At 34.3% G+C, this 13237-nt stretch overlaps 1 protein-coding gene across 1 annotated transcript in view; it reads right to left on the minus strand.

The window, feature by feature from the left end:
- Window positions 1-13237, minus strand: part of GPR158 (G protein-coupled receptor 158) — a 328019-nt gene that overhangs the window by 151907 nt on the left and 162875 nt on the right. Inside the window, exon 4 of the mRNA XM_036839951.1 lies at window positions 3529-3752. Within this exon, the coding sequence (XP_036695846.1) occupies window positions 3529-3752 (224 nt within the window). The remainder of the gene's footprint in view (window positions 1-3528; window positions 3753-13237) is intronic.

Consider the following 13237-nt stretch of genomic DNA (forward strand, 5'->3'; position numbering starts at 1 on the left):
AAATAACTGAAATCAGGGACTCAACCAAATACTTGTACACCAATGTTCACAATAGCATTATTTACAATAACCAAAAGGTAGAAACAACTCTTTCAACAGATAAACAGATAAATGAAATGTGGTAAATACACACAATGGAATATTATTCATCAATTAAAAGAAATGAAGTTCTGATACATGCTAAAACATAGGTAAACCTTTAAAACATTATGCTAGGTGAAATAAGCCAAAAACAAAAGGACAAATAGTGTATAATTCCACTTATATGAGGTACTCTGAAAAGACAAATTTATAGAGGCAGAAAGTAGAATAAAGGTTACCAGGGGTTAGGGGACTAGGGAGTTGTTTAATGGTTACAGAGTTTGGTTTGGGATGATGCAAAAGTTCTGGAAATGAATAGTGGTGATGGTTGCACAGTGATGTGAATGTACTTAATGCCGCTTAACTGTATACTTAAAGATGGTAGAAAATGGTAAATTTTATGTTATGTATATTTTACCACAATAAAAAAGTAATATATCTCCCCTTTTTTTCACCAAAATAAGCATTAAAACATCATAATTAGCCTAGTAGAATTTCAGCCACACTGTACATTAAAACATCTAATTTTCCAAACCAAAAATGAGCAGTTATAAAATCACTTGTCAATTAATTTCTAATTTAAAAAAAGAACTATTACAGGCCTGGAAGGGAAAATACAAACTGCAGTTATGTTCACTTTGAAAAATGACTATCACTATTTTTTCCAAACCACTAAGCTCAAAGAAAACATGCTAAAATTTACTAAGAATAAATCAAGCAAAAGATTATTCTCAGAAGTGGAATAAGCTGCTGTTCCTTCCAGTGTACCTTCTTTTCTTTCAAATTTTCACTTGAAAATAAATTGTACTAACACTTCACATTATTAAGCTGTAAGAAACTATGCTCTCTCTTCAGAATAGCTAATAGAAAAAGATGTGACTTGTCATAATATTTGGTAAAAAAAATAAAAATAGAAATAAGTTCCAAATATTTAATATTCAGAATCTTTAAAATACTGTTGTAAAAACTGCTGTTGCTTTAGAAGAACTTACTGGGTTTAAAATCACTCACAGTTTATTGACAGATTTAATCTTTAACCCAGGGCCCAAAGACAAATGTATATAGCTATTTCCCTAAATGTTTGTGCAGAGTAAAATTTAATTTACTCTTTGTGGCACTGTATCACCAGCCTCACTCCAAAATATAGCAGAATCTAGTTTGTGTTGTTTAAAATGATAAAATGTTAAACTAACCTTCGACCAATGATTGTTGGTACCTACCAACTGCAGAGTTGATATTTTAGGCGTGAGCAAACCTCATTTAAGTTAAAATACTCATAATTAGACTAAATTATCTGGTTCCAGAGTCTGCACACTTGTGCACAATGTTACACTACTTCTATGCTGCAACTAAGGTTTTTTTCTCTTTTGTCAGAATAGATGTACATTGACAGATTATGTGGTTTTTGTTCTTTTAATTATCAGTGGGTAAAGAATGTAATGGGAAACGCATAAGGAAAACATCAATTTTGCTCCAAGAGGGGTCATCAGTTTTTTGCTTAATCCAAAGAAATGTTGCAAAGACATGTGAAAACTTTAAAAAGCAAAGCCAAAGTCTACATGCCCTAAATATGCAATCTCTATTCTGGAAATGGCTTATCGCTTTTACAATTAATCCATTGCTTTTGGTAATTGAAATCGGAAGAGAAAATTTCACCAAATGTTTCCTTTCCTCACTGTATGAGATCTATGTTCACTGACTTTTTAAACTTCTTTCCTAAAAATATCTCCCCCATATGTCACATTCTGTGAAAACCAACTGATTCTTCAACAGGTGACCATCTTAAAACTAGATAATGTCTAATTTATGTATTCCAACTAGTTTGTATCTATAGAAATTTCACCAAATGACACGTAAAGATATCTATTCTCATGATAGCCCTGTAAAGCAGCATTTCATATGAAGGTGCAGGGAAATTCAAAAGGTTAATAACTTTGGAAATGTTAAGTAACATTACCATAGATTAAGACATTGGTCTAGCAAGCACTATCTCAGTTTTTTAATATCCAGTGTAATATTCTACCATCATATATCACTAACTCAATTTAGCACAACAATCATTAATGATTAAAATCAATTAAAATTCATAAAGAATTTTGTGATATCCACTGTGTAAATGAATTACATTATATAGAGATACTTCAGAGCAGTTTATTAAATAGACCTTTCAATTCTACCTGCTCTGCCAGTGATAGGCTTTTTAACAAGCAATTAATTTTATCTAGGTAACAGTGGTTAGATATTTCCCAATTCCACTTGCCTGCTACTTTATTATATATACAATCTAATATATAATACATATTTTGTTGCAAAAGAATGACAAGTATTGGTTAAATGAAGAGCAATTTGCCTGTTTGCACTTTCTTGCTGATATAAAGTTTGATTCTAAGTTGTTGTATGCTTCTGTTAATGAAACTATTTAAAATAACTAGTAAAGTCTATAACATTAACATAATGGATACATTCTCCTAGAATCTCAAAAGAGGTGTTTTTTTTTAATGTTAATTTGAGGCTTTGTAACACATGCCATTCACAGAGAGTTGTTTTCTTTTTTTAATTTCTAATGGGAACACTTTATACTTTCAATGAGTTCTGTAATCTAAACCAATCTCTACAACTCTGCTAACATGAAGGGGTCATATAAATTCAGAAAAGGTGGAAACTTTTTGTTTTTCTTTTCAATGGCACAAATATGTTTCTGAAAGCAACAGAACCACAAATTCTGACACAACACTGGCTGCATACAATTAATTGGGTGACCAACTGAAGACAGCTCCCCAGAAAGCTTTGCCCTGAACATTTTGGCATTTCGTCCGCCCCCAACTCAGAAGCATACAAATGCTTATACTACTCTCTGATTCCTCAGAACAGAACCAAAGGACAGCCTCTCTCAAAAGCCATATAAGCTCTGTGCAGGATCACATTCTGGGATACTAATGCAAGACAATATGTATGGTCATGAATAAATTCATTCTTCTAAGTATAATGTGCTCAGAAACAGTTGAGTCCATTTATCCTCTTCAAATATGGCTAAGAGAAATAAAAATGAAATACAATAAATAGCACAAAGCTTTCTACATAGGAAAAAATTAACAATATATTGGGAACTGGCAAAATAAGTTCTTCTAGAGGCTGAAGAGATGATGTAGAAGAGCCCTTTAAGGCAATGAGGTACTTGAGCTTCAGGGTAAACAGGGAGAAACATTCTGTAGAAGAAAACGTTATAATAAAGCTTCACATTTTCAATTCCTATTTCTCCTGGGAAGCTGAAGAATATAGTTTTCACACTCTAGTCCAATCATATTATAGAAAGACATCTGCTTAAGAGAGAAGCAACTGGGATTTGGAACAATTCTACTTGCTTAAGAAAAGAAGAGGTCAGTTCATAATAAAAAGAAAGGTACCTTTCATAATAAAAAGAAAGGTAACCAGGGTACCTGGGTTTACCTTTGCTTTGCGAAAGCGGTAGACCACCAGCATGCTCACGAAGTCGAGCAGCATACACAGGGCTTGGAAGGAGATGATAGCAAGTCGCAAATACTTATCCTCCTGGACAAAGCAGGGGCTGTCATCAGCACAGTAGGGGCAGCCCTCCCTGCAGGGTAGGCAGACATGGGCTTCTTCTGACACATCCTTTGCACTTCCTGCAAAATGGTGATCCGGACCCCTTCCTGAAATTTCCAAATAAAACCAGTGTCATTGCACCTCTGAGGTAGGTGAGACTGAGTACAGAGTCAAAACACATCCTCACGTCTTCATTCCTTTTCCCTCTTATTAAAGACCTTTCATCAATCTTCTTGCTAGAGGAGAGAGTTACTTTGTCTTTAGACTCAAACAAAATTCTTTTTATCCTTTTGATTAGAAAAAAAAAACTGTCATTCAGACTAATTCAGGAAAATTAGCAAAAATGGAACTAAAACTCCTCAGAGGCAAGGAAAGTCTTTTATTTCACTATCTACCTCTCACCAATGGAAACTCCCTATAGCACAAATAATATTCCATAAATATTTGTTAAGGAATTAACAGAAGGAAGGATAAGAAAGTTGTGTCATTCTTGTACCAAGTAAATATACACAACACTTTGGGAGCTCCTTGATCTAGATGGCACAGAACCCAAAATAAGACTCTGATTGCTCCTTAATCCAGCAGGGATCTCGTCTACCAAGTTCATTAGGTCTAAATTGGATAACATGGTACTTAATCGACAGTTGTTCAGTGTGCAATTGCCTGATGAGGATGCATCATTTGCCCAGAGTACAATCCATACTTACAGGCTCTCATGTAATTTCCCACTCTGCACACCCACAGGACATTTCCACACTATTAACTAACTGCTGCTATTGATCTCCCTTTAACTTTAGATTCTTCTGTCTCAGTTATCAAACTTAACTTAGCTCTGAAGCCCAAGAGGTAAGAATTCTCTTTAAATGTTGAGTTGAGTTTAGCACTGATAAATATCTAATTAATAATACATACTTAAAAAAAAAAACCCAAACCTATTTCTAACCCTGACCTCAACATGAAAGACATTAGTAAATATATACCCAGTTTAGTATATAACACAACCATACAGCTCAGTGTATAACACAACTTTGACTGAGGAATTTGGGAAAGGAGTTATTCTGGTTAACACCATTTTAATAACACAAAGTTCAACAGAAAATCTTTATTACTTTCATCTCCTGTTGAAGGTTCACAGTCTTTCTAAGATGTATTTTTGTCTTCATTCCTTCCTTAATAAATACAATAGCAAACATAATTGATTATTTCTTTGTTGATTCAGGATACACTGCTGTTTAAGAGTCTTCATTCTGTTACACACTGAAAAGCATATGAATTTCAGTGTCCAGCAGATATGGTTCCCACCCCTAGACAGCTCTGAGACATTAGGCAACTCACCCTACCACTTCGGGTCTTAGTTTATTTATATATGAAATATGAATTGCTGTGGGGATTAAATGACATAATGTATGTAAATCACAGTGCCTTGCTTTCTCTTCTCCAAATATGGGAGACACAAAGAGGAATTAGGAATCCACTGGTGTCTTAAAGAAAGGCACTACTGTTCAAAAACAAGGAAGTGACAAGAAACAGCTGAGATATGAAGGGAGTCAGTGGGAATGATAAGCTCCATTGCAGACAAGTTAAATTTGACATCCAACTCATTGTCCAGGAGAAATATACAATAAGAAATGAGAAATAATACAAGAATGGAGTGTGGGAGAAGAATCAGTGTCAGTGAAAGAACTTACAGAGAACTCTGGGAGTAGATAAGGTATTGATCAGGAACTGCAAAGAGGAAGAAGTTAAATAGGTAGAAGTTTTCACAATGTCACAGAAGAAAACTGGAATTTACTGGAACATGCTGGAATGTGATCAGAGAGGATGCCTGAGGAAAGACTATGAGGTTTAATGATTATTTCATCCTTCATTGACCTTTAAGACAGTAGTTTCTGCAGAGTGGTAGAGATTGAAATTAGGTTGTCAGGGCTTAAGGAATAAATATGTAATAAAATAGAATACTGTTTCAGTAAATGTTCCATTGAATAAAAAAGGCAAGAAAAGCTCATGGTTAATAGGTATAATAATAATGGGGTCAAAAAAAAAGGATTTTGGTTTTGTGTTTTGTTTTCTTCCATTACAGGTGAGATCTGAACATAGCTACAGTCAGCAAAAGGAGGCACTGGAAATTAAAGAAAGATTGAGAAGACTGGTAAAGACTTGAGAAGTTAGGATGGGAGGTAATCAAGAGCATAGTTGGGGAAATTAACTCTAATAATTGATGCCACTTCTTTTAACACTAGAAAGTAGAGGTATATTAAAGATATTTTAAGTATTTTTTATAGAGAGGAGGAATCAGTTCCAAATCATTTTGATGTACTGAAGAAAGAAAATGTGGAAGCTCATCTTGTAAAGTCTTACACTTCTTAACAGCTCAGGTAAGAGTATGTGTGGAGGTGGCCAGTCTGGAGCATGAAGCCATGAAAGGTTAAGGCGGCAGTTAAACACAAGACGACCAGTTGGGTCACCTGGCAGAAAATGAACCCAGTCTGGGTAAGATGGTAGGATTTACTGGGAGATCTAGTCAAGAGAGTTTTTTTATTTTCTACAATTTTCAGTAGCATAGAAACGAATGGGGAGGATAAAGCAGTCGAGAGGAGAAAATAAAGAGGACTGTGACAATGGCATTGCTGGGGAGGAGGAAACCCAATACAAGGCTGTGAAACGGAGCTGCTGCCTTTACTCCCTCGGGGTAGCCGGTGCTCAGTCTTCCAGCGGCCTCCTGCGTATGAGTCAATCTAAGGGATTAAACAGGAAAACATTTCCCCATCATCAACCTTACTCATTGGTCAAGGGTGGCCACCAGAGTCATTAATTTCCACACATTTCTGGGTTATGCACTCATGAGTCCAGAGCAGGTTACTGCACCCTAAAAAATTACTTCAGTGGTGCCCACAGCAGAACAGAAAGTCAGAAGTATGGTCTGAGGTGCCAGTCTGAGGCAAAGAGTAGTACAAATGTACTTATGCAAAGCTGTTCAAAGCTTTCAGAAAATAGTCATGGCAATGGCTAGAGTAAGAGGTAGGGCCAAGCGGCATGTGAAAGGATGAAAAACAGGTATGTAATACAGATACAAACTTGAGGAATAGTAGGCACACAAGTCAAAATCTATGAAGTATGAAAACCTAGGTTACTAAGAAAACAATGAATTAATAAACTCTTGAGTAAAAACTGGAGAGTCGTATAAGTGAAGCCAGAAAGAGTCACTGTACTGAGAAAGATTAAGAAAATTGTCAAGGATTCAGATGGTCTGATGAGGCTGACAAAAATGTCAAGGGCTCCAAGAACAGATGTGGGAGACAGAGGTCAGGATTTCCCCTTTGGGTCAAGATGGAAGAATGGGGATTGAATTTACTTTTTCATCAGAAATGATGAAAAAATGGGCAAAATATTTTAAAAGTAATGGTTTTATAGACACTGGACATTTGTAACAAAGGACGGTGATTCCTAACAAGTGCAAACACTCTTCAAATAAACCAACTACCATAAACAGAACCACAACAAAAGTTAAAGTAGTAAAGAAAAAGTATGTATAGAAAATCTTTGTTTTATGAAATAGTCCTTCTGAACCCAACAGGTAGCTAAAATCTGAGGTACATCAAGAGTCTGTGATGCAGGGCACACGGGCACGCGCGCACACACGCGCACACACGCGCACACACGCGCACACACACACACACACACACACACACAAAAGATGTGGTCCTTTTCTTTCCTTTACAATACGATGTCTCAATCCGTTTCTTAAAGATACTAGAGAATGCAATGAATTACTCCCAGTTTAAACTATCACACTTAAAGAGTAGAACCCGGGGAATTCCCTGGTGGTCCAGTGGTTAGGACTCTGCGTTTCCACTGCAGGGGGCACAGGTTCCACCCCTGTTCAAGGAACTAAGATCCCGCATGCCATATGGCGCAGCCAAAATAAAAAATAAAAAATAAATTAAATTATATAAAAAAAAATAACGAGTAGAACTCTCTCCAGATCCCTATTATACAAATTGTAACCAAATCACAGTATGGCAAGATGCTCTAATAAACTAGGTTGATCAAACTATCCAAATAGGAGGCTCAATGAGCTTTAAGTCATCACCAAAGGAAAAACCTTAAATTCATGTTAGGAAAAAACAAAAGGCAAAAGAGTTTCTCTTCTCAGACTTTGCCAAATTCAACAACTGATATTTTTAGAGTATTGTCAAAGACCCATAGGCATTCTGCAACACTCTAAACATTTGGGTTTAGTTATTTGTTTCCTTTTCATAAGACATCTCCAAGGATTAAAAAAAAAAAGAGAAAAAGAAAAAAGTTTCTCCTGCAATTAAAAATGGAGTACATTCTCTGTGAAATTTATTTTGTGTATATTAAATGTATATAATTAAATTCAATATATATATATATATTTTTTAATTAGGCTCTCTTTTCTTTCCTTCTTTCCTTTACTAGAAAATCTTATTCCTAAATCAGACTTATATACCATTTCTGCATATGAGAGGAAGATATATATTTCTTATTTCTTTCACTAACCCAATTTCGTTGCACATCCATCTTTTTCCTAATTATGGCCCCCCTACATTGGCATATTTTCTTGCGCATAAACCAGGGTTCTTTCATAGTGATCACAATATCCCCCAATTCTAATTTACTGGAGGGACTGTTACTTGTTTAGATTCAACCTGTTGAAGCAGAGAATGGGAGGTGGAATTCAGGAACACAAGAATCTCAGTCTGTTGAAGAGCTCATCCCTGTTGTCCAAATGCAGCTACCCTGCCCCATTATTCTCTTCACCATTATTCTCTATCACCTCGAGCTCCACACCAACACAGAGAACTTTTCACGCCCGATCCACTCTGTCTCTGTTTACTTCCCTTCCTGCTGCTCCAAGCCGTTATGACTATCTTTAATTGCCTGTGTCCCTCTGCTGTGCTTACTGCTAGAGTTCCACACATCCATATGCTAAACCCAAATAAACTGTGAACTCTCTAAAATAAGACTATGGTTTTATATTTTTATTTCCCAACCTAGATTAAAATTGCAAAAGACCCAACGTATACTGGGTTATAAAATACGATCATGAGTACAGGACATACCACAGAGAAGCCCATTATCTTCCTCAGGTAGGACTGAAATAATAGCTAACGAGTATTATGTCTACTGAAATAGTAATAGCTAGATTCAGGGTGGTAAATTGACATAATTCCAAACAATTCTATATTTCCTGATACAGGTAATACTAAGTTATGCTGGTTAAATGAGTGTTTCAATATTCATGGATAAAAAGCAATTTGTTAGAAGATAAATTATGATAACACCTTATTCTTTGTGCTCAAAATAATCACAAGATCAACTCACAAGTGTCAAACAGTGAAGTGCTGCCATGAGAAACTTCCTCTTTAATAACTGCCTTCACTTTATTTGATTATGAAAAATCATGAGATTCTATAAGGGACACAAAGTGTTAAAATGGAGAGAAAGCAAAGCTGAAAGTCAGAGACTTGATTTCTAAAGCTCAAAAACGCTAATATTAAGGATAGAGCTTTTTACATTTAACTGTTTCCTGTAGGATGCAAAGCATGATTAATCTTCTGGTTCCAAAAATATTTTATTAATTTATGCTGAAGTTCTCTACCTAGAACAAGAGAATACATGCAGTCAGTAGAAATCACACTACTACTAGATGATAATAATAATGGGCTTTTTGTTAATCTACTGAATGGTACTTTAAGTTTATGATGGTTTAAAATTTTAAGTTCCTAGAGAACAGGACTGTGATTTATATACCTCTTTATATACTCAGCACTGAACACAGTAATTTATACATACTGGATAGTCAGGAAATAATTGATAATGATAAAAGTGATCTCTCAAAAGAATAAATTAATTGACCTGTAATACAAATGTATAGTTGAAAATAACATTCAACTCAAATCTTTGTGTTCTCAAACCAGTTATACATAAAAATTATATTTTTCAAGATGCTAGACATAAACTAGAAAGATACATCAAGACTATAAGCTATTACTTAATATTACTGTTTAGAAATCATCTTGGATGATGATTTGATTCTGAGCAACTTGAAACATCCTCCATGCACAGAATCCCAATCTGCTTTGCTAAAGCTTAAAAACAAAGATGATACTTGGAACTTTCAGATGAAACAAATACTTCCTGAAGACAAATGGCAAATATGAAGAGCTATTAACTTTGGCAACAGGAGGTTTTCAGTGCATTATATGGGTGATCAAATATGCTGCCTTGAGCAAAACTATAGAGGGCATAGGGAGAAGGTTACAGTAGTGCCACAGGAGCACTGGTGAATCTAAAACATTCACCTGTAAATAGGAGCCCATCAAGATAAATTGTGACAATTCGTAAACAGTATGTTAACCTATTTGCTTAATTTTTTTACATTGACATCAGAAAAACATATAACCTCTGGACATTTATACCAAGTTTTAGAAAGATTATATATATATAGACTTTTGTATAAAAACTATAAACTTAAAGAATTAAATGATCAATAGATTTTCAAATGCCTTTTAAATTCTACTTTTCTATACATTCCAAAGTTTCTTTAATGTATATGTAATATTTTTATAATAAAAACATAAATATTTAAAACCAGGACCCTCTAGATAGCAATGAGCAGCAAAGTAAATTTTTGCTCCAAATCCCAAAGGCCTAATTAACCCACCAATGCTACAATTACTGAAAACTTTTAGACCTCTGAAACTGTGAAAATTCTATTTTTGTAGCTTTTAATTTGATATAATTTGAAATACACAGAATACCTGCAAAAAATCCGTATAAATGGATTTAAAAGATGTGGCATATATGCACAGTGGAATATTATTCAGCCACAAGAAAATAGGATATCCTGCCATTTGTTTCAACATGGATGGACCTTGAGTACATTATGCTAAGCAAGATAAGTCAGATAGAGAAAGGCAAGTACTATATGATATCACTAATATAGAATCATATGTGGAATCTAAAAAAGTCAAACCTGTAAAACACAGAGAGTAAAATGGTAGTTACCAGCTATAGGAGGTGGCGGGTTAAAATTGATGGTGTTTAAAACTACAAACTTGTAAGGATTAGTAAATAAGCCACAGAAATCTGATGCACAGTACAATGAATACAGACAATAATATTGTACTATAATGATGTAATGTGATAAATATTGCTTCAATGGCAGTCATGTTACAATATATAAATGTATCAAAGTAACACACTGTACACCTTAAATTTACAAAATGTAACTAATTTATCAAATATAAAAAAGAAATCCTATATATTCCTTACTCTGATTCACTAATTATTTACATTCTACAGCATTTACTTTATCATTCATATGTTCTCAATATAAAACAGATGTTTAAAAATGTATATGTATACTATTTTTTTCTGAATCATTTGAGATATTGTATCTCTCTACCTATAAACACTTCAGCTTGTATGTCCTGAGAAAAGAGCATCCTCATACAAATCCACATTACAACGATCAAAGTTGGGAACCTTAATATTGATGAATTTTTTTTTATGAATAGTCCATATTAAAATTTCATCAATTCTCAGAGTAATGTCCTTTGTAGCTGTTATCTATCCAGGATGATGCATTACATTTAGGTGCCACATCTCTAGTCTCTGATCTGAAACACGATTAAACAAAAAAGCATTTTTTTCTAGTCTCCCAAAACACTTTTCTGATCAGTTTGCAAATTTTGCTGAGTTTTATAAGGTTTTTGTTTTACAAATTATGATCAGCATATTTTTAAGAATGTACCATACAGCAAACATACAGCTGTTGAAAAATAATGTATATTAAATGCATATAATAAATACTAAATTGTATATCTGTATGTTACTGTTGGCTACATTTTTTCCATGAAATAATAAAGTACAATACTTTACATCATTAAATCAGGAAATAAAGATTATTTCTTAGTGAGTCCTTCATTTTTATGCTGTTCTTTTAAATTGTGTACTGCTTATGATATTCTAGTAAGATTAGGGTAGTTAACACTATTAACAATGCCTTTCTAAATATTTCACCCCATTTGGGGATTTTTAAAAATCTTCTATTGAAATAAATTAGACAATGCAAAATAACCAAAAAAAAATGAGGAGATACAGTTTTAAATAATGTGCTTAGACATCCTATCACTTTATGAAATCTGAATTTCAGTTAACAGTGCTATCATTCCCATAGACAATGGACTTGAGGACATGGGGAGGGGAAAGGATAAGCTGGGACAAAGTGAGAGAGTAGCATTGACATATATACACTACCAAATATAAAATAGATAGCTAGTTGGAAGCAGCTGCATCGCACGGGGAGATCAGCTCGGTGCTTTGTGACCACTTAGAGGGGTGGGATAGGGAGGGTGGGAGGGAGGTGCAAGAGGGAGGGGATATGGGGATATATGTATACATGTAGCTGATTCACTTTGTTATAAAGCAGAAACTAACACACCATGGTAAAGCAATTATACTCCAATAAAGATGTTAAAAAAAAAAAATAGTGCTGTCATTCCTACCTAGCCATACCTGTTTCCACAAAAAAGTTCAGCAAAGAATCAACTGTATTACTCATTAATTAAAAGTTGTCCTTACACATAATATTAAGTAGAAATACCTTAAACCTTTTCCTTTAACAAGGTAATACCATCCTTTTCCTTTGAAGGGAATTGCAAAGGGAATTAGAAGGTAACATTAGAAAACTTATGTGGCAAAATTCTATTTGAATGCCGGCTGCCAAAAAAAAAAAAAATTACATTGTGTATACATTGAGAAATTTCATTTGTCATAAAAATCCAAGTGGTAATTTCAGTCACTGCTGATGAAACACTAAAACTTTTCAGAAGTTTTCTTAAAATACTAGTTTTTAAAATTTTTTCTGAAGATTTAACAAATGAACAAATTAAAGGGGAACTTTTCTCCTGCTCCTCCTCTTCTATTTTTTTTTTATTAAAAAAAGTATACACCTTTCTTAATCTCTTAGATTGATACCCCCCTGGGAATAAATTATAGAAGTGTCAAACTGGTACATCAAAATGTATTTACCTTTTTTACAACTTGTGCACATATTTCAAAATGTACCCCAGAAAGTTTTCTTCCTATATTTTATGGAAGAAAAACACTGAGTTTCTGATTTAGAAAAGAATGAGGAATGAGTTTGAGGTGGGGAGGGTGGATTGAAGCAGAAGTTATATATTTCAGGTCTTCATAGTATAAACATTATGTAGAAATATCACTATTGTATTAAGGGTTTTGCTGATTAAGACACCTAAGTGCCAGAAGTATAAACTTGTGTTTTCACAATAGCAAAAACACAACATTTGGACATTTGAGTATCTGGATAGAAACCATACCTACCCTTGAAAGCCTGTTAAACCTTAAAGCTCTTACATTTGACCTAATTTACTAATATTGGACAGTGAGTTGTATTTTACTCAAGATTGCCCTCATTTGTTGTTTGCAGGTATTGCAATATGTTCTGGGAAGATAATGGGTCTGTCCTAGAAGCTTAGAAACCTCGCTTTTTTACTCACTTCTTTTTCTCCAGTTCTAAACAATGTCTGGCACAGAAGCAGTG

The sequence above is a fragment of the Balaenoptera musculus genome, chromosome 2 (genome assembly GCF_009873245.2).
Source record: "Balaenoptera musculus isolate JJ_BM4_2016_0621 chromosome 2, mBalMus1.pri.v3, whole genome shotgun sequence".
Classification (NCBI taxonomy): domain Eukaryota; kingdom Metazoa; phylum Chordata; class Mammalia; order Artiodactyla; family Balaenopteridae; genus Balaenoptera; species Balaenoptera musculus.